At 49.1% G+C, this 22,622-nt stretch overlaps 1 protein-coding gene across 9 annotated transcripts in view; it reads left to right on the plus strand.

Annotated features, from left to right (window-relative positions):
* Positions 1-7,277, plus strand: part of CLASP1 (cytoplasmic linker associated protein 1) — a 165,723-nt gene extending 158,446 nt beyond the window's left edge. For all 9 annotated transcript variants that reach the window (XM_074145941.1, XM_074145943.1, XM_074145948.1 and 6 more), the window contains 3 exons: positions 1,837-2,043; positions 4,950-5,066; positions 6,861-7,277. In XM_074145941.1, coding sequence (XP_074002042.1) covers positions 1,837-2,043; positions 4,950-5,066; positions 6,861-6,947 — 411 coding nt within the window. In that variant the 3' untranslated portion in view covers positions 6,948-7,277. The remainder of the gene's footprint in view (positions 1-1,836; positions 2,044-4,949; positions 5,067-6,860) is intronic.
* Positions 7,278-22,622: the final 15,345 nt, after the last annotated feature.

Here is a 22,622-nt window from a genome sequence, read left to right on the forward strand (position 1 = left end):
AGGTCTGCTTCACCATCCTGCCTGTACCTTGTGTGAAGTATCTGAGGTAATTTTCACTGTTGGGTTTGCTTTAGAGGATGCCAAGAGCCAAGTGGATGAGTATTGTTATTTCCTGGGTATGCAACTAGCTTCTGGCCATTCCGCATTTCAGGGATGTGTAGCTGTCAGTAAGAGTGGAAGATTAATGGTAGTGGTGTGGCTGTGATACTAAGACTGTGCGTGAAGCAGGCTTTGTAGATGGAGATGATCTCTTCTGGTCACTATTCACTGCTGCTATCTTAAAATCAATTAAACCTTCCTGGAAGACGTTTTGTAGTCCAGGCCCGGAGACATTCTTGTCTTAGTAAGGACTGAGATAAACTTCCCAATACTCCCAGTTCATGCAGTATCCACAGTAGTTACTTAGAAATAATGAAAGCTCACCTTCTTTTGAGGCTTTGACAGAGCTACGTCTCTCTGTGGGTTGTTTTAGTCAAATAGAAATCCCTGAGTTTGATACCATGACAGTGTCTGGAAGAGGGGAACGAGGAGAATCCAGCAGCTATGGCTTCAGCCGAAGTGATAAGAGACCTGTGGTTTGATTTATTTGCTTTTTTTGTAGATTGCCTGGGAAGGGTTTCCTAGTGCTGGTTGCAAAGTATCAACATCAGACAACCCCAGGTAGTTCAACTTATGATGAGTTAGAGAAGTGGTGGGAGGTGTTTGAGCTTCCCACACAATCAGGAAAGAGGAAGTGCCGTGAAAGGCTGCATTAATGCTCCTGGGCTCAGAGTTAAGGACTGCTTGGGGCTAGCTGGGAGATCCTAAGCCTGAGAATTTGTGAATGCTTCTTTCTTCTTAGAGTTGAGGTGTTGGATTTAAGTCTGCCTAGTGGGCCATCTTTCTCCACTCAGAATTTACCCTCTGTTGAAAGTAAGCTCTGAGAAGAGGGGAGTGAGAAAAGATGAGCAAAAGCATCCTCAGTCTTTTGTACTGAAACAGGAACATGGGGAGCAAAGAGCGTGTGGTTTGTGGCCAGGAAGAGCGCAACCAAGGGGAAGCTTCATTTGGTTGCCTGGCAATTAGCACAGACACTTGAAAAGAGAAAACCTGCCTTCCCATCCTGTTTTTTTTTATCCAATTACTGCAGAATGTAAAATGAACCAAACTCTCATGGGAGGAGAGACCAGAATCGGGTCTCTCCTCTTTCAGCTGGCTGGGGAAAGCTAGCACTTCCCCCACTGGGGAAGAGTGTGAAAGTTGTGGATTTGCCTTCCCTCAGGCGAAGAGTGGAGTTTAATTTGGGATCTCCCTTGTCTTGTGTGACTGCTTTACAGTGCGGGCTAGTTGCAAAGGGTGGATGCTACCACTGTTTCCACTTGTTCTTCCTCCCATGTTTTACAGTGGTCCCAGTGCTGCCTTAATGAGTTAGATGTGCTGAGGGCACAGCTGCCAGGTCAGGGACACCCTGAAGCCTGTTTGTGTCTGTAGCTTGGTACGATTACAGCATAGTTTAGCTGGGAAATGGCAGGACGCACCTGTGTGTAGGCATGGGTGTCTCAGCTTGGGCACCCAAGCACTCAGCAGGTGAGATGCATACTGAAAGGTGCAGCGGTGTCAGTCATTGTAAGGTTTGAGGAGAAAAATCATCCTCGGGATGGACTTCTTACCACTGGCTGCAACAACGACGTCAGTGGATGTGAAAGATGTGAATTCTCAGAGTCAATTGCCTCTCGATAAAGCCTCCTGTGGATCTGTTAATGAGCATCCCCAAGCACTTCCTGGCAGTCACACCGGTGGTTTTGGCTGTGATGTGTGACCTCATTAACATAAGATTTTGCTCTGCTTTCATTGCAGGTCGTCAGAGCTGCTGAAGAAGCTGCTTCCACCCTGGCGAGTTCCATCCACCCTGAGCAATGCATCAAGGTGCTTTGCCCCATCATTCAGACTGCAGATTATCCAATTAATTTAGCTGCCATCAAAATGCAGACGAAAGTCATCGAGAGGATTTCCAAGGAATCGTTGCATCAGCTCCTTCCCGATATCATTCCCGGGTTGTTACAGGTACAGAATCCCATGTCATAAATGCTCTTGAGCACAAACCACCATTAAGAAATTTGTGAGTTCTGTGATCTAAGAGAACGGTGGACCGTCTGGGGCCAGATTTTGGTAAATTAAGGTTTTGATCCCTCTAAGATCTTTTTATAATTTAGCTTTTGATGTTTTAATGTATTAAGGAAAAGAAAAATCATATTCCTGTGTTTTTACAATTGACACCTTGGCCTGACTCCTAAATAAGCCAGTAGCAGCCATGTAAGAAATGTATTGAAAGTAGGAGTTAGCAGCATCTTATGCTGTCTCAGTACCTCCCAAGCAACGCATCTTGTAGCCTCCTTTAATTCTGCTGAGCTGTTCTGCGCTTTGAATTGTACTTTGCGCTTGAATTTGAATCCCAGCAGGCAGGCTAGTCCTTTCCTCTTTCCTCTCTGAAATCAGGACCGAGCTACTTGCTGAGTTCATTCAGCCTCTTTCAAAACTCTCTCAGGCTGGGTGGGGAGCTGTGTTTTTGCCAGTGCTCAGGCTTGGTCTTACATTGTGAATGTAGCTTTCAGTGCTGGCCGAAACGATGTTGTCTTCTGTTCCCCTGCACAGACAGCTGGCAGTGCCAGCAGCTTGAATGAGGCTGTGAGCAAGAAGGAAATAAGGGGGAGGTAGCCATGTTAGGGAGGAGAGAGAACGTGTGTGTTTACTGGGGAGGGAATGTGACACTAACGGAACAATGTGAAAGGGGAGACATGTTTGTGTGGGTAAGGCTTCAGTGGGGAACTGGGATAAAGAAGCCTCCTCATTGTGATCATAAAAAGCTGAAGGACAAGAGTAAAGTCAGAAATTCCCCTTGTGCATCCCAGCATTTGTCCCAACTTTGCAGCGTCAGCTCTTGCAATTCTTTTCTTAAATCTCAGCCTCTGGGAACCGGGCAATTCTGTATTGATTTAAACTTTTGTTGTAAAAAGTTTTAGCCATAATTGTTGGCAACAACAATCGGAACAGTGTAGCCTCAAAGCACCAGAAAAGTTTGGGAGCAGCATGCCTTTAAAAACACAGTTATACTTGTTTTATTAAATTGCTTCCTTGTCTCAAAATTGATCTTGTTTCGGAGCCTAGCTTGCCTTTTTTCATCTTGGAGCTGCCAGTGATATTTCCTCACCTTAGAAACAAACTCATAGTGATCGAAGAAATCTACTCCTTGTGTTTGAGAAATATTTTGTGATCCTTCTGGCTTGGGGGACAGTATAGGGAGGGGATCACCCATGTGCCTGGTTACCATGCCACGGGGACTGGCAGAGCCGTTGAGGAGGCGAGGAGTGTTGGATGGTGGCAGCACAAGTGTGCACAGTTCAGCAGCCTGGGATCCCTGTGAGCAGATGGGGATGTCAGTGCAAGAACAGGGTTTGGCTGGGGTGAGTCGTGCCACTTGCCCTGGTCCTCTGGCTCTCTAGGAGTAAGGTGGGAATGGAGCTGGGCTGTGGGGTGCTCTCCCACGTGCTGCATCTCGATACCCTCAGACTGAAGAGAGCTTTGAACCTGTGTCACCTCCCAAGCGAATACTCTGTTGAGCATTTTATTTGAGTGATTTATTAAACGTAGGAGGCAACTGCTGCCTTGTGGGCAAGTTGGTGGATGGAGAAGTGGGGTGATGGTCCAGCTGGTGCATGTGGGGAAGGCTTTCCCAGCCCAATGCCTGATGAGATGCAGCCCCCTCAGGCCTCAATACCACATGGACCTGCCTGCCCCAACGAGAGCAATTTGGGTTGCACACATAAGCAAAATGCCAGGCCCGTAGGAAAACGTGAGGTCAGACAGAGGCGTCTGATGAGTTCAGGAGCCTTTGGGTTGGGACCCACAGAGCCCTGTGTCCCAGCTGTCTTCCCAGTAGTGGGTTGTGTCCCTGTGGGTGGTGTTCTGCTGTGGGCCCATGCTCAGCCTTTTTCCCACTTCAGTCCTCAACAGCTTGATGTTTCTCTGAGCTCACCTAGGCCTCCTGCTTTTCTAGTTCAGCGCTCTTTGGGATAGCAGACTGTATTTTGGCCCTGCAGCTAGAATATCAGCCCTGCTACTGGGCAGCCTGGCAGCCCCAGCTGTGCCACATCCCTCCTCCTGGCTTTCCCGGCAGAGGTCACCCTGCATCCGGATGAGCCAGTATCCCACAGGCTGAAGTGATGTCTGCATTCCTCATGGGGTGGCTGCTTAGTGCTGAATCTCTGCCGGAGTACAGGACTGATGTCACCAGCTGCTGAGTGACCTGGTGGCTACCTTGAGTTCTCCTGATGCTTCCAGAGATCCAGCACACCTACATGGGTCTTTCAACATGTTCTTTTATGTAATATTTCCTACCTGTTAGGTAATCAAAAAGCTCCAGTTCACAGAGGCAGTTCATCTAAGACAAGCACACGTGTCAGTCATTGTGGATGTTATATATAGTGTTAAATTCGTCTCTGTCTGTAACTTTGCTCTGCTGGAGCAGAATTGGTTTCCTTTGTGTTAGATTTGGGTCAGAAGAGACTTTTTTTTAAAGGCAAGGTGCGGAGCACAAGGGCTCCCCTCCAAAAAGTCCTGACCATCCAGGATAACATGTGATCATCTGAACTGGACACAGGAATTGTCTTAAGCTCATGTTGGGAAACTGTGTGTTGTTGCTTAATGCTACAAATAACAAGATATTAAAAACTTATAACCTGATAGTAATAACTAATAACATAAGGAACAAATAGAATGTATTGGGTGATTGTATTCTCTTGATCTTTAAGTATTCAGGCTGCAAACTGTTACGTTGAGCAGGGCCTTTCTCTTGATCTGTTAGGTCAGCCACATTTGCAAAATGTTCATCAGCTCTTCAGTGTATTGCTCTGGAAGGACGTTAGTGAGTGCTGTTTGACTTCTGACCTTTTTGGTTTTTTCTTGTTTCCCAGGGTTATGACAATACGGAAAGCAGCGTCCGTAAAGCTAGCGTGTTCTGCCTAGTAGCAATTTATTCAGTAATTGGAGAAGAACTGAAACCTCATCTCGCACAACTCACGGGAAGCAAGGTACAAGAGCAATGTGTGTCTGGCGTTTTCGTAACAGCCGGCGGAATGGCTAGCACTACTAGCAGCAAGGCCAGTGGCTTCATGGTAGCTCTGGGTCAAGTTCGCTGTACTCTTGTTAAATCCTATCTCATGCTGTCAAACACTGCTAGAACAGCACAGCACTTGCTCTTGGTGTGATCATTTGAAATCCCACTAAGCAAATTTCGATGGGGTTCAGGGATCAATTTTGTGACGCATTTGATCCTGTGTAACTGCAGACTGCCGCCGAGCGGGTCCTCCTCGCCGCAGCCGTGTTTACTTTGCCCCTTCAGCGCTGCATCCAGGGGTGACTGCAGTGAGTTGGATCAGCTCGCTGTTCTGGTCAAAAATCAGATCTGCAATACGAATTAATTAGCTTTCAGTCCGCTCTGCAGCTGCACAGGTAACCTAGTGCAAAGAGTGGTGGGAGCGCATGGCTGGGACGGGTGGGAGAGCAGGTCTGCTCAGCAGCAGGTTGTGATTAGGGCTGGTAGAAGTGCAGGCAAAACTTCACTCTTAATGGCATGGCAGATGTGTCCCTTTCCTCCTGGGACACCAGCAAGCTCTAGTGAGCCTTCAAAGGACTTTTTTGCCTGGAGTCAGGTTAGCAGCAAAACTCAGATTCTGACCTGATGCTGCAAGTGAAACCAAGTCCTAACTCAGCTCTGTCCTTCAGCAGAGAGCTGGTGTTTTGTGTTGAGGCGGGCAGAGTTTGATTACTGTTCAGAGCAGCTCAGGAAGCTGTCACAAGATTTCTTCTCTTGTTTGAAGTAATCATACCCATGATTTCTCTGAAATTTTAAGATGGGTTCTGCATTTTTTTTTTTCTGAAATAGATCTCAGCATGTGAATAGCTACTTATTTCAGAGGACTTTGTTCTGTTATTTTTAAGCAATAATTCCTTTCCTGGGTAAGAAGTGTGGTCTTAGACCAAAACAACCTGAGACTGAGGACACTTCGATTTTATTTCTGAATTGAGTTGCCTTGTCCTTAAACAAATTTCTTTTGCCTCCAAATTGCTCTATAAAGAGACAGCTATGGGTGCTGAGGTTTACCTCATTATATTTGGGTAGTTAGGAAATCCCCCTATAAAATACTGTAGAGACTTTATTATCCCAGTATCCTAGGTGCCACGGATGTACTCCACCACATAACTAACTATAAACATGTGGGTAATTCTTCAGGGTTTACGCAGGCTGCCTGCATGTTTAAAGTTGAACGTGTGCATGAGTCATTGCAGGATCTGGAGCTAAGGTGGTGAGGCAGAAAAGCAAAACAAACCCATGCAAAGGAAGTATATAATCATAACAGCCGCAGTTTCAGTAGGTGTACCAAGTTAAAGATCATATTTAAATGTCATTGAAAAAGAACATTTTTTTTTTTTATAAAGCATGGAGAGTTCAGGGTGTTTCCAAGGAGGGGCTGTGGCTCTCGGATCACTGGTGTGCCTGCAGCTCCACTGACCTCCGCGGGAATCCTGCTTGCCCACATCAGGCTGCAGGACTGAGGGCTGTGAACTGATGGTGACTGAAGTGAAATGCAAGAGGTTTTTCTAAATCCCATTAAACCTGTCTGTAACTCCAGTGGGAGTAGGCATACCCTCCTCTTTCTGTCTGTTCTGAGATAGGCTCAGCTTTGCCTCTGCTTTTCCTCCAGAGAGCCCGGCTCACTCACAACTGAGTTCACTGCAGAATTCAATTTTTCAAGAGTTACAGTCGACTTTTGTCCGCCTGTTTTTCCTGGCATCTTCTCCTCATGCTTGTTTGTTTCTTTCAGATGAAGCTACTAAACTTGTACATAAAGAGGGCCCAGACCACCAACAGCAACAGCAGTTCCTCTTCAGATGTTTCAACGCACAGTTAATGGAGATATGTGGACATATGTGTAGACTTAGAAGCAATCAACGGTGCCTCTCAGAGACCTTTCTGCTACTCTTCACTGGCGCGCTCCATCAGCTCAAGGAGGCCATGCAGATATTTATTGCAATCAGTATTTTAGTCCCTTAAAAGCTTTTATGTAGAATCTTACTGGTATTGAATGTAAAGGAAGCAAGGTCTGTGTTGCAGTCTTCATTAAAAGTGAACAACAGAAAGCCATACTTAAACATATTTGTATAGCCTGCTGAAATCTCAAAAATATGTTTAGGTTAGCGTTCCAAAACTGAGTCCAAGAACCTAGACACGCGTAAAGATCAAACAAATCCTGTTGGTTTTGTTCTTACCCAGTTCTGGTTTCTGTGTGTTAGTTACCTGCTCTCTCCCCGCGGCTGCAGCCATTCTGGCTGGGTTCTCCTCTTCTTACAAGTCTTGTGGTCCTGTTTTGTACTCCCTGTTGCAGCTTGCCTAATGTGCAGGGCTCTTCATGAGGAGATCTTTGCCAATGTGGCCGATTCCAGCCTCGGATGCTTTAATATTGGGAGGTATCAAGTGAGTAATGAAAAAGTAGGTTCTTAAACATCTGAATTTTTGTACATAGTTGTTCTGACAGACCTCCGATGGGCTGATTTCTCTGTAACTGCTCTCCAGCCAGCTGTGCTGTGCAAAACAGCTGGGCTCTTCCTCCTTTCATTGACCGTGTAAATATTTCTCCCCTCCCAACCCATTCAGCTCTTTCATATGCTCAAAAGACTCTCCAGGCTACTTGTTATTCCCCAAAGGGAACCTGAGACCTAATTCTGGGACCCGATGTCTGTGATGGGACACTGGATGTAGGTGGGTGGGTGTTGGATTAGGCTCTGAGTGTGTCCGTGGGTGGGCAGTGGGAGCTGGCAGGGCTGTGTCTCAGCACTGCCCTGTGAGGCTGCCTGCATGTTTCTTGAAGTCTTGTAGCATCAAAGGGCTGCTCTGACCCGACCCACTGGTGTTGGGTGGTGAATGGCTTTGTCCCCCCAACTCCTTTTGTGCTTTGGGCAAAATGTTAATCCCAGAGGACAGAAAGGGCATCTGAAACTGAACAAAAAGACCCTATGGAAGCACCTGCTGAGCCAGTGGGACAGCGCTGGTTGCCTGCCACAGCTCTCCTCCTGTGCCTGAAGAGCCCACAGTGCTGTTAGCTGCCTGTAGAAACCTCCTCCTTCCCAGCCAGCCCCATGCACAGCCCTCCTGGGCCCTCTGCATTTCGGTGGGGTGCGGAGGGCCCTCGCTGGGCACTGCTGTCAGCAGGGTGCTCTGGGTGAAGCTGCAGTGGGGGCAAATCCTTCTGCAGCTTGATGACACAGACCAAGTCAGAGCCAAACCACCAGCAGTCAGATACCCCACAAAACCACCCTTCCCCAATGGGAGACCCTTCTGTTCGCCAAGGGTGAGCTCCCCCTGCCTCTGCCTGTAACCAGGGGAAGCAGGAGGATGCTAATGCTGTGTTTGGCCCTGGGCTGGATCCTGGCTGTCAGGAATACTCACCCTAAACCTGCAATGAGTCAGAACTGACTTTTTGCCCCCTGTGCCAGTGATGCAAGAGGATGGTGGACCTGCAGCTTACGGCTGTAGCTGTGGTGATGTTTGTGCGTTCCCTGGCTGCTCTCAGTACCTCCGTGTCTCTAGCCCCCTCTATTTCTCCTTTGGGGAGGTGAAGGGACACCTTGGTAGCATATTGAGAACATGAGAGCTTCCAGTACCACAGCAGGGGAGTGCGGTGGGGAGGATAAATCCTTATTGTCCTTCCTTTCCATCAGTTCCTCCCTGTGTGTCTCAGCCCCAGCCCCGAGGAGCTATGCTGGGAGGTGATGCTTGGTGCCGGCTCCCCTTCCTGTTCCTGGCTCAGGAGGGGTTGGGGCTGGTGGGGACTGTGCAAAGCTTGTTGATCCCTTTCCCTGCTGTCTTGAGAGTGGAGGAGATGACCTGCTCCTGAGTTTGTCAGGATGTGTCCAGGTTTTCACTGGCTGCAGGGCTAGTTCCCTCATCTTTCCCAACAAGTAATGCCACGGCAGGAGAAACCATGCGATCCTGGTGGATGGGATTCCCCCGGGGTCTTTCCGCAGGCTCAGAAAAGCCATCCTCAGGAGGAGGAGGAGGATTGGCTGCTCCATGGTGGCGTCTCCCTTTCTGTGGACCATTTCTTTTCAACATCTTTCAGTATGCTTGTTAGAATATTCTTTTTTAATTTTTTTGAATGATACAAATTATTTTAGTTTAACATGAATTTATTTTCCCTTTTGAGGAAATATTCAGCCGACTTGTTGGCAGCAGTTAGCTGTCTTGTCTGAGTTTTTAGTAGCGGGTTTGTGTTTTTGTTTTTGTTTTTGTTTTTTTTAATTTGTACTCTAACCACTTAGTATTTATGCCTCTCTTTCTCCCCATCTCAGTTGTTCAGTATCTTCTGTTCCAGTTCTGGGGTTGAGAAGGTGATTAGTCCTTCCCAGCTGTGATGGAGCTTGGTCCATCACTGTTTGCTGGTTTTTTGTTTTTGTTTTTTTTTTTTCTTGAATGGCACACTGTAGCAAATCTCCAGGAATTGAATTCCTTCTCAAATGATTTTATATGTTTTATAAAATCCTGTTAGTATGCACTGAGAGTGAACGCACTGTAACGTCCCTGAACTGACCCTCGCGTGTGCGCTGACACTACAGTCGGAGTTAACAGCTCGTCCTTCAAAAGGCACGCGCGACCTGCTGCGGCTCCCGCCACCAGCCTGCGTTTTCCGATACTGTTGGCACACTTGGAGCTGCAAACGGTAGAACCAGGCCTTACTTTCTGAATCAGATTTGGTTCTGTTTGTCAACAGATGCTCATTAATGTGCTACTTAATTTTGTTACGTGAGTCAGTCGAGGACTGTTCATCCTTTGAGTACTCTAGATGTTATACCTGTATACAGTAGGGAGCATTCTGCTTAGGTATTTATAAATCATTGCGTATAATGTACATAGTAAGGTTGTTTAGTATGTTGAACATAACCCCACTACTTTTTTTTTTTTTTTTGTGTGTGTGTGTGTTTCCTTTGAAGTACTCAAAGGGCTAGCTCTGAATGTCACCTCTCTGATCTCCAGTGTTCTGACTTCAACAAGCTGTACAATCATTTTGTTTTCTCTTCAACAAGCATAAAGGTCTCTCTGGCTACAAATCCCAGTGTCCGCACGCGCTTGCAGAGAAGGATCTGCATGCTGGCAGTGCCTCACCGCACCGGTGAAGCTTGTGTTCACGTTCTCCCAGCAGTAGCCACCTACTGCAGCTGCCTTTTTTTTTTTTTTTTTTTTTTCCTTGCTGCCCATTATGCAGGGCTTCGATTTTTCGTACCTTTCAAAAAAAAAAAAATAGAAAAAAGAAAAAAAAAAGAAAAAAGTGTATTTTCTTTGCCCACCATGCTTTAAAAGTCTGAATGGGAGAAAACTCTCAGCAGACAGCGGCTCCTGGCTGCGAGGTTGCCGAAATCTCAGATGTGGATGTTTTTTCTGCCATTGGCTGCACCAGTGCTCCGTGGGCATGGGCAAATACCGGATCCACCCGCCCCACAGGTCTACGTACTGTAGTTCTCATGTAGTGCAGAAATATCGAGGCATGTGGCTTTCTTAAGGTACACTATGTGTGCTTGCCTGGATTACAATACAATACGAGACTGTCTTTTTTATTGCTTATTACTAGCTTAACAATACCCTGTATAAGTAATGTAACTCGCATCTTTGTCATCAAAAAACCTTTTCTCCCCACCCCTTTATTTATCAAGCATAATATTACATATTAAGGGACAGAAAAATAGACCTTTGTAGTATACAGCAGGACGTTGCTAACAATGTTTTAAATGGGAAGTAAAAACCGCTCTGAAAAATGCCAGCCATGAGAAATGACTTTGTTGGCACCGTGTTCATGCGCATGTATTTTTTTTCTATTTTTTCCGCTTTTGTCATGTTACATCCATATCTGTATTTATATCTTATTTGTTTCACTTTTGAGTGTATCATGGCAATTGTACAGATGTTTTTGTTAACATTTACGTGATAGAATTTGCTAAAAAAAAAAAATTAAAATAAAACCTTTTGAGTTTGCCCTAGAATAAGTGGAAGTTGGGTTTCTTTTGGGGAGAGAAATATTAAAGTGTGTTCATTTTCCAACACAGCTCTTCACTCCGACAGCCTTTGCTTGTAAAGAATTTGCTCTTATTCCTGCCCTGGCTGCTGTGTTTTCACGTATTAATTAGAGGGTACGTGGTGGGCTGGCTGTTTCCTTCTGGCACCGGTCTGTGAGTGGCAGTGGGACCAGCGGGCAGCTGATCTTTTGGGGTCCTGGTCTTTTGCCGTCAGCTTTTGAAAGCTTTTGAGAAGTCATGATTTAGGGGATACTTGTGATGGTACAAACTGGAAGGCCATGTGCTGTTTGAACGCTGATGGTCTCGTGCAAAGTCACATAACTCAGGAAGCAAGGGCTTCAAAAGATGCCTGTGTTACGAGGTTCATTAAGAGAATTGCAGAGTTCTTAAAATACGTGGCAGTAGAGATTTGTGTGATTAAGCGTTTGGGGGAGGAGAAGGGGTTCTGGAAGCTGCACAGGTCTTTGTTCCTGGTACCAAAAGACGAATAACTTGAATTTGAAGTAGCTGGGGGGCAGGTGTGCTCAAGTGCTTGTGTGTTATCCTGGGGGAATCATAGCTCATCACAATTTTAAAAAACCTGTAGTGGAGCTGTGCTCTACACCGGGAAAACATCCCCCAAGGTATGACTCTTACCTTGATGTTGTTCCTTTAGCATCAAAGTAAAAGGTCCTCAAATACCTTGTGGTGAGTGCGAGGGAGTCAGGAGAGCATGGGAGGTTGACGTTTCCTATGGGAGGCTTTTGGTGTGAATATTCCCAGATGGAGTGCATGGAGAGTGTTGTGTGTGAGCACCAGCTATCAGGACTCAGTGGTTCTAGTGGCCATGCTGGGTAAGGCACTGAACTATCCTCTCTCCTGCCAGCCCAGGGACCCTTCTGCATCAAGATTTGGAGGCCCAGCTGGGAGTGAGGAGCAGTGATAGCTTTCCCAGCTGCAGATGGACCATCTCACCCCTGTGGTGGCAGGGTCCTTTTTGGCTCTGCCGCATGCCAGAGCGGTACGAGGGAAGGTCCACCCTTACCCAGTGACCCTGGCTTCTTCCCAGAGCACTTCCCACATGTTGTTTTTTTTTTTTTTTCTTGAGCAGTACCAGGTACCTGTGGTGATAAGAAAGAGAAGAGAGAATGAATAGAGCACTATCTCCTCTGCCTTGTAAAACTCCAGATGCTGGCCTAAATTACCCTTTATAGCCCTGAGGGATTTGGAAAAGCTCAGAAGTCTGAGGCATTGCAAATGCGGTGGTATTGGACAACCTGAGCTGGATTTCACTGACACGTGCTTAAAACGGTCAGTCCTTGCAAAACCCTTTGTGGGGGCCAAGGAGAGGGACATCCCGCAGATGCAGAAATAGGTCATTCTGGCAGCTTGTGCAAGACTTGTGCAGAGGACTGTCTGCATGGCTGGAGGTCTCCTTTCCCTTCGGAACTCCAGGCAGTAAGGGTTGGACCAGAAGAGGTTGGGCGTTTGCCTGCTCCATCTGCAGAGTGCACCTCCTGTACCTTGCGACTGGGTTTTACCAAACCCTCGGGCTGTTGCTCAGTTTATAAAGAAGATGGCCAAGATGGAGCTGCAGCTGCTGGCTCATCACCAATCATTGCCAGATGCACAGAGCTCCTCGCGGAGAAGTTGTCTTCTCCCAGCAATGGCTCATACTTCCAGGCACTCACTGGCCCGCGTCTGATCTTCTGCTAATCTCTTTGGAAAATACACAAATACACAAAAATCTCAGTGCCAAGACTTGCACCTCCAGGGGTGCCAGCACAGGCCATCCCTCTTTGCTGCAGGAGCAGCACGGCAGAAGCCAAGAGTCTTGCGGGATGCAACCGTAGCAAGTGAAAAGCTCGACAGGAGCATCCCAGAGCGGTTACTGCAAATGAAATACAGGAGCAGAAGAAAATAATCCTCTTGCTCTGTCTCCTGGCTCCTTCTGTGCTGGATTTTGGCGTGTCCTTTAGGGCTGAGACTGCAGTGTGTTGACAAGGGGGTGTTTGTTTATTGAACCACCTCAAAGTATCTGTCCCTTGTAGCTCCTTTGTCACGAAGTCCCCTGTTGTCCTAAGCCACATGATTGCTTCACAGATGGAGAATGAGGAATGGCTGTAATTGCTGGCTTAGATGGTTTTGCTGGGCTCTCCCCTCTGGTGGAGGACCGGAGTTGCTGCCAGCAATTAAAGGTAGTTAGCAGATTCCTGGCAAGCGCGAAGGCTTGCTCTGAGCACTTGCAGCCCATTTTCAATTCATTCCTCTGTCCTGGAGGGTCTGAACTGCTGCTGATCTCTTCGCAGCCCAGCACTTTGCCTTCCCCAATCTCAAACGATTTTGCGACCCCTTCCCTCCCACCGAGGGATGCGCCGAGGAGAGGAGCGGCTCAGTGCGTGTCAGCAGAATTGCGCTCCTGGACCAGGTGCCTTATCTTAATTTGCTCCAGTTAAAGAATAAGATGTTTTGGCTTAAAACCCCTGAGAAAGTGCAGCTCAGTTGATCAGTGGTAACTTGTTAAGTTAAATAATTCCACAGCTTCTGATTGTGCAACCCAATTACTTGCTTGTGCAACCCTTGTTTACCCTCCCCGAGCAAATATCGCACACCCCTCTCTTCCCTTTACCAACCCAACACATTTTTCCTGCTTTGCCTTCTCATACGCATCCATGAAGCACAGAAAGGGCCTTCCCCGGGTGAGCGCCCCCAAGTCCCGGCAGGAGCCTGCTGGGAGGAGGCTCAGCGCAGAAATGCATGTAATACTGACCTCGGGGAGGAGAGGACAGACCATAAATTTCCATCCCCTGCTGCGATGGGGAAAAAAATGTCATGCAAGGCTTTTGGGAAGCTGCTGGGGCAACATGGGCATGAAAGTCAATCTGAGCATCAGGCTGGGATGGAGGGGGTTTCTTGCCAGCAGAGACTGGGTGGTTGTGTGCATGTTTAGGCGTAGAGAAAGACTATCGCTCGTCGTGATGCCCAGTCACGGATCCATTTGTGAGTGATATGGGGTTGTAGCTAATGTGTGTGTGCAAAATGGGCTGAAGAAGGTGGTTTCAGTAGCAGGGTCAGTATCTGAGTGCCCACACTGTGCACGGCTCTCCCCTGCTGGAGCAGCACTCATGGGTGGATGGGAGGACGATTACACCATTGCAGCCGCTGTGCTCCCCTGGATGCTGCAGCTGTAGCACAGGAGATGCTTACACGTTTCAGGTTCTCCCTGGGGATCTGGCTACAGCCAAAGGCTCGGGAAATATTGGCCTGTTAAACCCAAGGCCCTTACGCAACGTTACTACTCTCCGTGCTGCTTTGTCATAACTTGGCAGGTCCTGAAACGCGCCAAGCAAAGCCATTGCTTTCCAAAAAAGAGCCATTTATATCCAAACTCCAGCGCCAGCCCATTAACCAGGAGCTAGCAGCTCTCCTTGTTGTCCAGCAGGGATGGGTGCTTGTCCCTTGGGGCAGGGACAACGCATGGGGACGATGCTCGTGGGGCTTCAACTCACAGAGGGACCCGGTGCTGGGCGGCTGCGGGAGGGCTCAGCGGGAAACAGCCGCTCGGGCGCAGTGAGAAGGCGAGAGCTCGTTTGGGAGCGGAGGGGATGGGGAGCAGCGGAGGGGAAAGAGAAGGCAGCATAAACCAGACCGAGCTAACGCAGGGATTACAGGGTGCCAGGGAAGCTGCTCACAAACACATCGGGGACAAAGCAGCCTTCCAGAGCTGAGGGGTAATGAGTAATTAATGAGGAGAGGGATGAAATTCATAATGACTCAAAAATGGCCAAGATAATGAACTCCTTCTCTTTAAATCCACCTTTAACAAGAAAACTAAGGGAAAGGATTTAGATCAATTAAGAAGTAAAGAAAAGCAATCTTGTAAAAATAGCTATTGACACAAGGAAGCGGGAGAACAGCTGGAAACTCTGTGCAGAGGCGGCGAACAGCTGAGGCCTGTAGCTGAGGGGGTTTCTGTGGGGGAAGGTTTGGTTCTTAAATGATGGAGAATTGCAACACAACCTGCCCGCGCTCAGCCCTACGTTTGTGCAGCCATCCCCATGCAGGGGAGCAGGGGTGGTCTGGGGGAACCGCTCTGCTGCTGGAGGTAAAATGGAGTGAAAAATACTCCCCGCTGCCTGCGTGCTGCTGCCGGCGCAGGAGCTGCATTGCTGGTGGTGCAGGACAGCCCGCGTGTGGCCAGCACGCAGCAGATCACCGTTCACACTTGGAGATCACCATTTGGGGAGCGATTGCTGGCCAGGTACCAAACCCCGACTCTCACCTAAGCAGCTATGGCACCTTTTTTTCACAGAATCATAGAACGGTTTGGGTCGGAATGGGTGGTTACAGATCATCTAGTCCATCCCACCCACCATTGGCAGGGACACTGTTCACTAGGTCAGGTTGCTCAAAGCCTCATCCAACCAGACCTTGACCGCTTAACGATGGGGCATCCACAACCCCTCCGGGCAACATGTTCCTGTGCTTCCCCACTCTCATCGTAAAAAATTTCCTCCTTATGTCCAGTCTAAACCTGCCCTCTTTCAGTGCTGCAGCGCTTTCTCTTCTGCGGATAAAATGGGTTATGCTGAAGTCTAACATGGCATGGCAAAGCTAAGCAGCTCTTTTATTCTGTTTGGGGTGCCTCAAGGGTTTTTTTCATAATGAAACTCACCCTCCCAGATGTGTCTCTGCTTGCCACTGCTTTTGGTGAAATCTAGACCTGGGAAAGCAGGAGGCTGAGCAAACTGGCAAAACCCAGTTTCTGTATTTAATGACTCTGTATGGCACAAAAGCACCACAAAGTGACAGCAGGAAGAGTAGTCAAAGGAGACCTTCAGGAAGCAGCCCTCCACTAGCATCAGCAGCTGCTCACGGGCCACAGGTGTGCAGTGACCCTCAAAGCAACGGCCCCATTACCTTCATCCCTGCCAAAGCTCGGGGGTCACAAAAGAGGCTGGAAACATTGGAGTTGCCCCTAAAACCTGTTCGTTATATCCTCATTAGAGGAAATATTTTTGGCTTGCTCTGGCCGCTGGGCAGCAGGACACTGGAATATTCGCTTCCTTGTCCCTGTGACCCAACTCTTTTACACCTGTAACCCCATTTCCATCCCCATCCTCCTTACTGGACAGTGGCTCTGCAAGGTCCATCATGCCCAAACCTGCCTCCTGCCCCCTCTGTGCCATGGAGTGCCCTGGTGTGGGGTCTCCTGCCTCCCCTTGGCTGAAACGCTCCCTCACCCCTCCGGCACGGGCCAGGGCTGGCTCAGCACCTTGTGAGTTGGTGCTCAGGGCTGAAAGGGTTAAACAGATGGTCCTGTCGCAGGGGCAGTTTCTGGGCTGCCGGTCTATAAATAGGAGCTGGGTTTCTAATCTGCTTGCCACTCATTTCCACTCCCTGCCAGTTTTTTCCTGCTTTTTCCTGCAAGGAGGTCTCTGCAGCCGATGCTCTGCAGCCCCACGGATGCTGCTGGGAGAGGGAGGTGAGTGGCCAAGGCCTGCTCGGCGAGATTCGCCATCTGCCTGTCCTCCTGTAACCCATCCTGATCAAAAAGCCAAAACAAAGGAAAAAAAGAGAAAAAAAAAGAGGGGAGAGAAACATGACCTGGTCTGTGCTGTGAGTCCCCAGCCCAGTTTTACACCCTGCCTTGTCCCTCCGAGCTGCCTTGGAGCCATTCCCTGTTTTGGGGCAGGTGAAACCCCGGTCCAAGCGCTGCGACCTGATGTTGAAGACCCGGCTCTGCTCCCTGTGTACAAACTCCCTGGCCAGTGGCTGGAGAGGGAGTTGGGAATGGGAGCTGGCAGCATTTTTGGGCTCCCAGCAAGTCTCCCGTCTGCTGGCTCCCCCTGTGCCTGCATCCCCTGCCCTATCTCCTCCATCTCTCCGACAGCACTAACAACTCCATCCCTGCCGAGTGACAGCCAGGCTGTAAATCCTTGTGAAGGGCGTGAGGACCTGCTGGAAGAAGGCGCTGGGGGTTTGCAGACAAGGGCTGTGAAGAAAGGCCAGCTTCACGCTGGGACAAGGAAGATGTGGGCAGGTTGGAGGGTGGCTGGAGATCAGCGAGGACGTGATGACTCCCAGCAAGCTCGACCTGGGTTGGATAACAGGCGACAGAAGAGGCCTGCAGAGATATGAGAGCAACCCTCAAATATGTGAGAGGGATTGCACTGGGGGGGGGAATGATCCCTTCTCTGCGGATGGGGCAAGAAGTCTTAGCTTTAGCAAGAAAAATTTACATGAAGAGAACTTGTTAATAGTTGGGGTAATAAAGTTGACTTGTTGCCATGCCTAATTTTGAAAAAATGATGATTTAATTGAGCATACAAAGGGGAAAGAAACTCTTGAAGAGTGAATGAGCCAGGGGCCGAATCCTTCTGTTGTCTTGACCTGATGGATGCTGTTCTACTTAACCTGAAAACTCAGCTTGGATGAGCTTTTCTGTTGATGGACAAGGAACAGACTGGAGGATAATAAGCCAACACGTGGGGCAGTTCATTATGTGGCTCCTTCTAAGCACCATGTCCGTGCTGCCGGGTCTGCGCCAGGTCAAGTGCATGTCCCAGGGACCTTTTCTCCACGCACCCACCTCAAGCTTTGCTGCCTCCACCAAGCACTTTCCAAGGCTGCTGACTCACTGAAATGGAAATGTTCAGCCAAAAAATGTTGAGTTTGATAAAATTACTAATGGGATCCTGCTGGCTTCTCTGACAGCTTGGCTCCATGCCTGCATTTGGAGCAGCTGCTGGGAGGGAGGTTGGTCTTTGCAGCCGAAGGAGCATGAAGCTTGTGGCTCCCAGGGCACCAGCTCCCTTGTGGCTCTGGATGGGCTGCACCAAGCCAGGGCATCCTGGTGGCATCTGCAGTCCCATGATTCCCAGCACCCCTCATCGCACTGCCCCTAGTGCTTGTTGTGCCATGGGCTGGATTCCAGGGAACATATCTTGTTCCAGACACCGAACTAACATGTTTTTTTTCTTCAAAATCTTGAATTTTAATTTATTTTTTTAGGAATGAAAATTTGGTCTCCTGGCCAGCTTCAGCTCTGCCTTCCAGGACTGGCCTGAGCTAAGGATGCTGGATGCAGTTAAATAGGATTCCCCTACCTGTGCCCCAGCTCCTCTTGCCCTGGGAGACAGGTAGCACTGACCCGGACTGACAGCAGCAGCAATTTAGTCCCTGTCTTGCAACAGGCCGGCTCTTCTGGCCAACAATAAGAAAGAAATGAAGGTATTTATTTTTCCTGTAGAGCTAACCCAGGTAGGCAGAAAGCCCCAGTTGGTTTTGCATCCTATTGGCCCTGGAGCAGCAGCACCAGCCCAGCATCGCTCAGCTCCCAGCTGGCTCAGCCTGCGCTGTGCTCGTCTGAGCCCTGATGGGCACTTCAGAGCTGGGGCTGAAGGTTTGGCCACCCTCTGCCTCGCTCAGCTGTGGCTTCTCAGTGCTGTCATGGGTGCCTCTGGGACCATAAAGAGATCCTAGTGCCCTTTGCACCCCAAACCTCTCCCGAAAGCTGCAATTCCTCCTTTCTCTGAGGTCATTTTATTTGTGTTAACGAATTAAAAAATAGTCTCATTTCTTATTGAATGCGAACAATACAGAGCAACCCCTCTCCAAAATGCTGTGGGTGAATGACGGGCTGCCCTGCTTGGAGGACATGGATTTTCCGGTGTATAACTGCAAGGATACCCATTTCTCTCCTTCATGCACAGCTTAGACTAGCAGCTGCCTATTCCCAGAAATATAAACTGCAAAAAGCCATGTCCATGCTTCCTTTGCGTGTCCAGCTGATTTCCCGAGGCCAGCAAGCATCCGTCTGCTCCCACAGGCTTGGAGGGAAGCACCACCCCATGACTGGAATGTCAGGACCTGCAGTGAAGGGTTGTCTGAGGCTTCAAGCGGTCTTTGCTGGGGACACTGTGCCACAGAGCAAGCTGTTCAATTATGGCTGGACCCAGGGAAATGTCCTGCTCCACTGCTGCCGAGGTTTTGGCATTCTCCAAACATCCTTCCAGCATCTTCAGCATCTGCTTCAATGGGGTCCCCATTGCCCTGGTAGCACCTCTCCACTTGGCTGGGAACTGATGCTGCTGCTGCGACAAGTTCAGGCTGCCAGCTTCTGCTCCCAGCTATAGCTGCAGGGAAGACCATCTCCTCCGAGGATTTTGGTAAACGCTCCTGCCAGCCTATGCTGACATGGTTCCCTGGCCATCACCATGCAGCCTGGGTGAATAGCGGTTTAATGCTTTTAGGGGTGTTTGCAAGAGCTTTGCTGTTGTTCAGTGCCCCCTCTCCACCAGTTCCCACCACTTCATGTTGCAGCTCCCTGGTTTATATCTGGCTGCAGAGAGTCCCCGCTGAAGGAGTGTGGTGGGATCCGACTCTGGAAGTTTAGTGTAGCTTGAGAAGTCCCTGGAGGTTTTCCTTTCCACTGAGCTGCTTTGTTGTGCTGATGAGCCAAAGCTGCTCCCAGCAGCTGAGGGCTTCCTCTGGGACAAACCCACGCAAGTGGGAGGTGGGGGCAGGAGAGCCCTTTTCCTTCCCAGTCAGAAGCTGAAATCCAGCCCACGCCACGGGTGAGCCAGTGCTCGGAGCAGGTGGGAGCACTGGAAAGGGATCCCTGGAAGGGATCTCGGCTCCATCCCTGATAGCTCTGCAACCAGGGGAGAGAACTCTGGCTGTCCAGGCAGTCCTCTGAGAGTGGCCAAGGCCACTGCAGATGTAAGGCTATAAACTTCACAGCAATAGGCTTTGGAAAGCAAAATCCCTGTGAATCGCTTGGCTCTCACCGTGCAGCGTGGGAGCCAGATTCCCTTCTCGCTTGCTCTGGGATGTTGCTGCAGATCGGAGCACTCCTTTGCAAGCGGCACTGCTGGGATGTGGGGATGTCCTCTCGGTGGCATTTTGCCCTACAATTGTTAGTGGCATGTGGCTTCTCACTCCATTTCCTTTGGCATTTGGCAATCTCCGTGTTTTGGGTGAGGGCTAAACATTAACTTAGTGCTTGTACTGAATAACTCAGCGGTGTGTTTGGAGCCCAGCGTGCAGGAAGGAGACACACTCAACCCTCTTCCCCCAGTCCTGTTAAAGGTTTAGGGATGCTAAAGCAAGAAGGATGCTGAGTGTGCACCAGTGTTCACTGAGCACACACCTCTGCTTGGCTGAAGACATCTCCAGGTATCCATCGAGTGTTGTTTTCAGCCACCAAAAGCCTTTGATTTCCCTGATTAACATAACTAGGAGGTCCTTGCTGATTTGAAAGCAGACTGAACAACCTTCTCAGCAGAAATCAAAGCCCTGGAGGGGACCGGTATGTACAGGAATGGCATTAACAACTAATCCCCTCTAATCCAAGATGACATCCTTATCACATGAGGGCATAAAATGTAATTAGACTTATATAGTGCTATCTCCAGAGCGCTAAGCAAATATTAACCAATCCATCTTCCTAGCACTCCTGTGGGGACAGGCCAGTTACCCTGGCTGTGTAAGTGGGGAAACGGAGGCACAGGATGGATCCTTACCAGGGTCCTGTTCTGGCAAAGGCCACACAAACCTTGCATCTGAAAAACCAAAATTAGCAAAGCATTTATGACAGCTGGGAGGTCTTTTGGGGGCATGGAGCATATCTTCCTTCAAGGCCCCTGTTATCAAGGGGATGGCGAGTCGCTGCTGTTTCCCTGCACTTCCAGGATCCCTCCACAGCTATTATGTATCTGCAGGGAGATAAAACACATGTTCGGACATGGGCTTCCTCTACCATTAAAACATGTTTAAAGGATATCCAACCTTCCCTTCAGCTCTGTTTGTATTAGGGTCTGTTTTCTAACCTCACTTACGCCCCAGATTCGCCCCATCTCACAGATGCTGCAGAAGGTGCCTTTGCCAGGGAGCTTTGCTGTCCTCCCCTCGCCTCACGGAGGTTAATTGGCCCCAAGATGAAGATGGTCCCTGCCTGCGTGGAGCGATGCTGCTGCCTTTCGGACTAAAGCTGTCATGCAGACTTTGCAGCTTGAACTGAGGCCTCCATCATCCCTTGGCACTGAGGGTACCTGGAGATGGACAGGGAGCTCTCCCCCAGCCGCTGCCTGCATGATGCCTGTCACCAGGCTGTGGTGGGTTTTTGTTTAACAAAATATAGGGCCTGACCCACTTTGAGGAGTAGGACCATTTGCAGCAGTGGGGGATGCGGTCTTCTTATCAACGTCGGTTAGTGTCGGGTGCCCTTGACCAGGAGCTGCTTTTGGAGGAGGAAGACACACAAAAGCCACCGAATTTCTCAAGGCCTTGGGATAAGATTATATTTCTCGAGCTGGCAATGCCCTCTGCTTTAAAAACAGTTGGATGTATTTGAGTGTGAAGTACAAATACCTGGGCTCTATCAGTCTCTAAAGTCAAAGACACCTACTAAAAGGCTACCGGCATATGAGGGACAGAAAGTTTAATGGGCTCTTCTTTGGTGGGGACATAGCAGTGTCACCCCCTTGTCTGGAGGACATCACCCTTGAAGATCTGTCACAACACACATTTATCAGAGGGCCTGGGAAGAGTTGCACAGTGCAGGGTGAAGAGAGACAGTCGCGGTGTCCCCTGGGTGCTCCCCGGCTCCAGGCCACCTCTCCCTGCTGCAAGCTGCTCCTGCACCCTGCGGGAACCAGGCAGTGAACGTTTTGTTTTATTTTCTCCTGAGATGCTGGGTGTGAATGAAAGAAAGCAGTGAATGTTAGGACTCATGGGTTTGTTTGCTTTATTAATAAAGTTCCAGATTTTCTGGAATGGAAAAGAAGACCCCATCTGCAGAAAGCTTCAGCAAACTTTTCCAGGCACAAGGAGGGAAGGAACGCCATCGAGGCAGATAGATGTCGAAGTGGTTCATGGAAAGCTGTTTTGTCACTGGTCTTTCTGGATTTGAGACTATGCTATACCCTCAGCGCTGAGGGCTCAGTGGGCTGAGGGCAGGATCCATCCCCAACCCTCCCTTGACTTCTCTTCCCGCTCCCACTGCTGTGCTGGCACCACCAGTTGCACAGCCACACTGGCACTCAGATCCAGGGACTGATCCGGATGAGAAATCACTGAAGAACAAAAAAAAAGCCGTTTTATTCTCCTGGAGTAAGGAGAGTTCCCAGAGGGAGCCAGTTGCCTCCTGGCGCTGCTGGTGCAGGTGAGGGGAGAGGTGCGGCATGTCCTGCTGTGGGTGGATGGAGGTGCAGGGGGAGGCAATGCTGCTGCCTGGGTAGGGCTGTATCACCCCGGAACCCACTGTGGGACACCTCAGATGCTGAGAAGTCAGTGCCACCGCAGGCTTCTGCCTGCTGAGGAGGTGCTGCTAACTCTCTGTCTAGATGACCACTAAAACCCTATGCTTAAGAAGTTGCCTTCTGATTGTGAGGCAGTTAAAACCCACAAACACCCAAATATTAGCATGCTGTAGAGTAGGGAGCAATTTTTACCCTTCTAGGCAGCTCACCTGACACTGCTTTTCTAGCTTTATAGTGCTGCCAGTGAACTGCTGTAACATGTGTGACTTGGCCAATGCA

The sequence above is a fragment of the Numenius arquata genome, chromosome 3 (assembly GCF_964106895.1).
Source record: "Numenius arquata chromosome 3, bNumArq3.hap1.1, whole genome shotgun sequence".
Lineage (NCBI taxonomy): Eukaryota > Metazoa > Chordata > Aves > Charadriiformes > Scolopacidae > Numenius > Numenius arquata.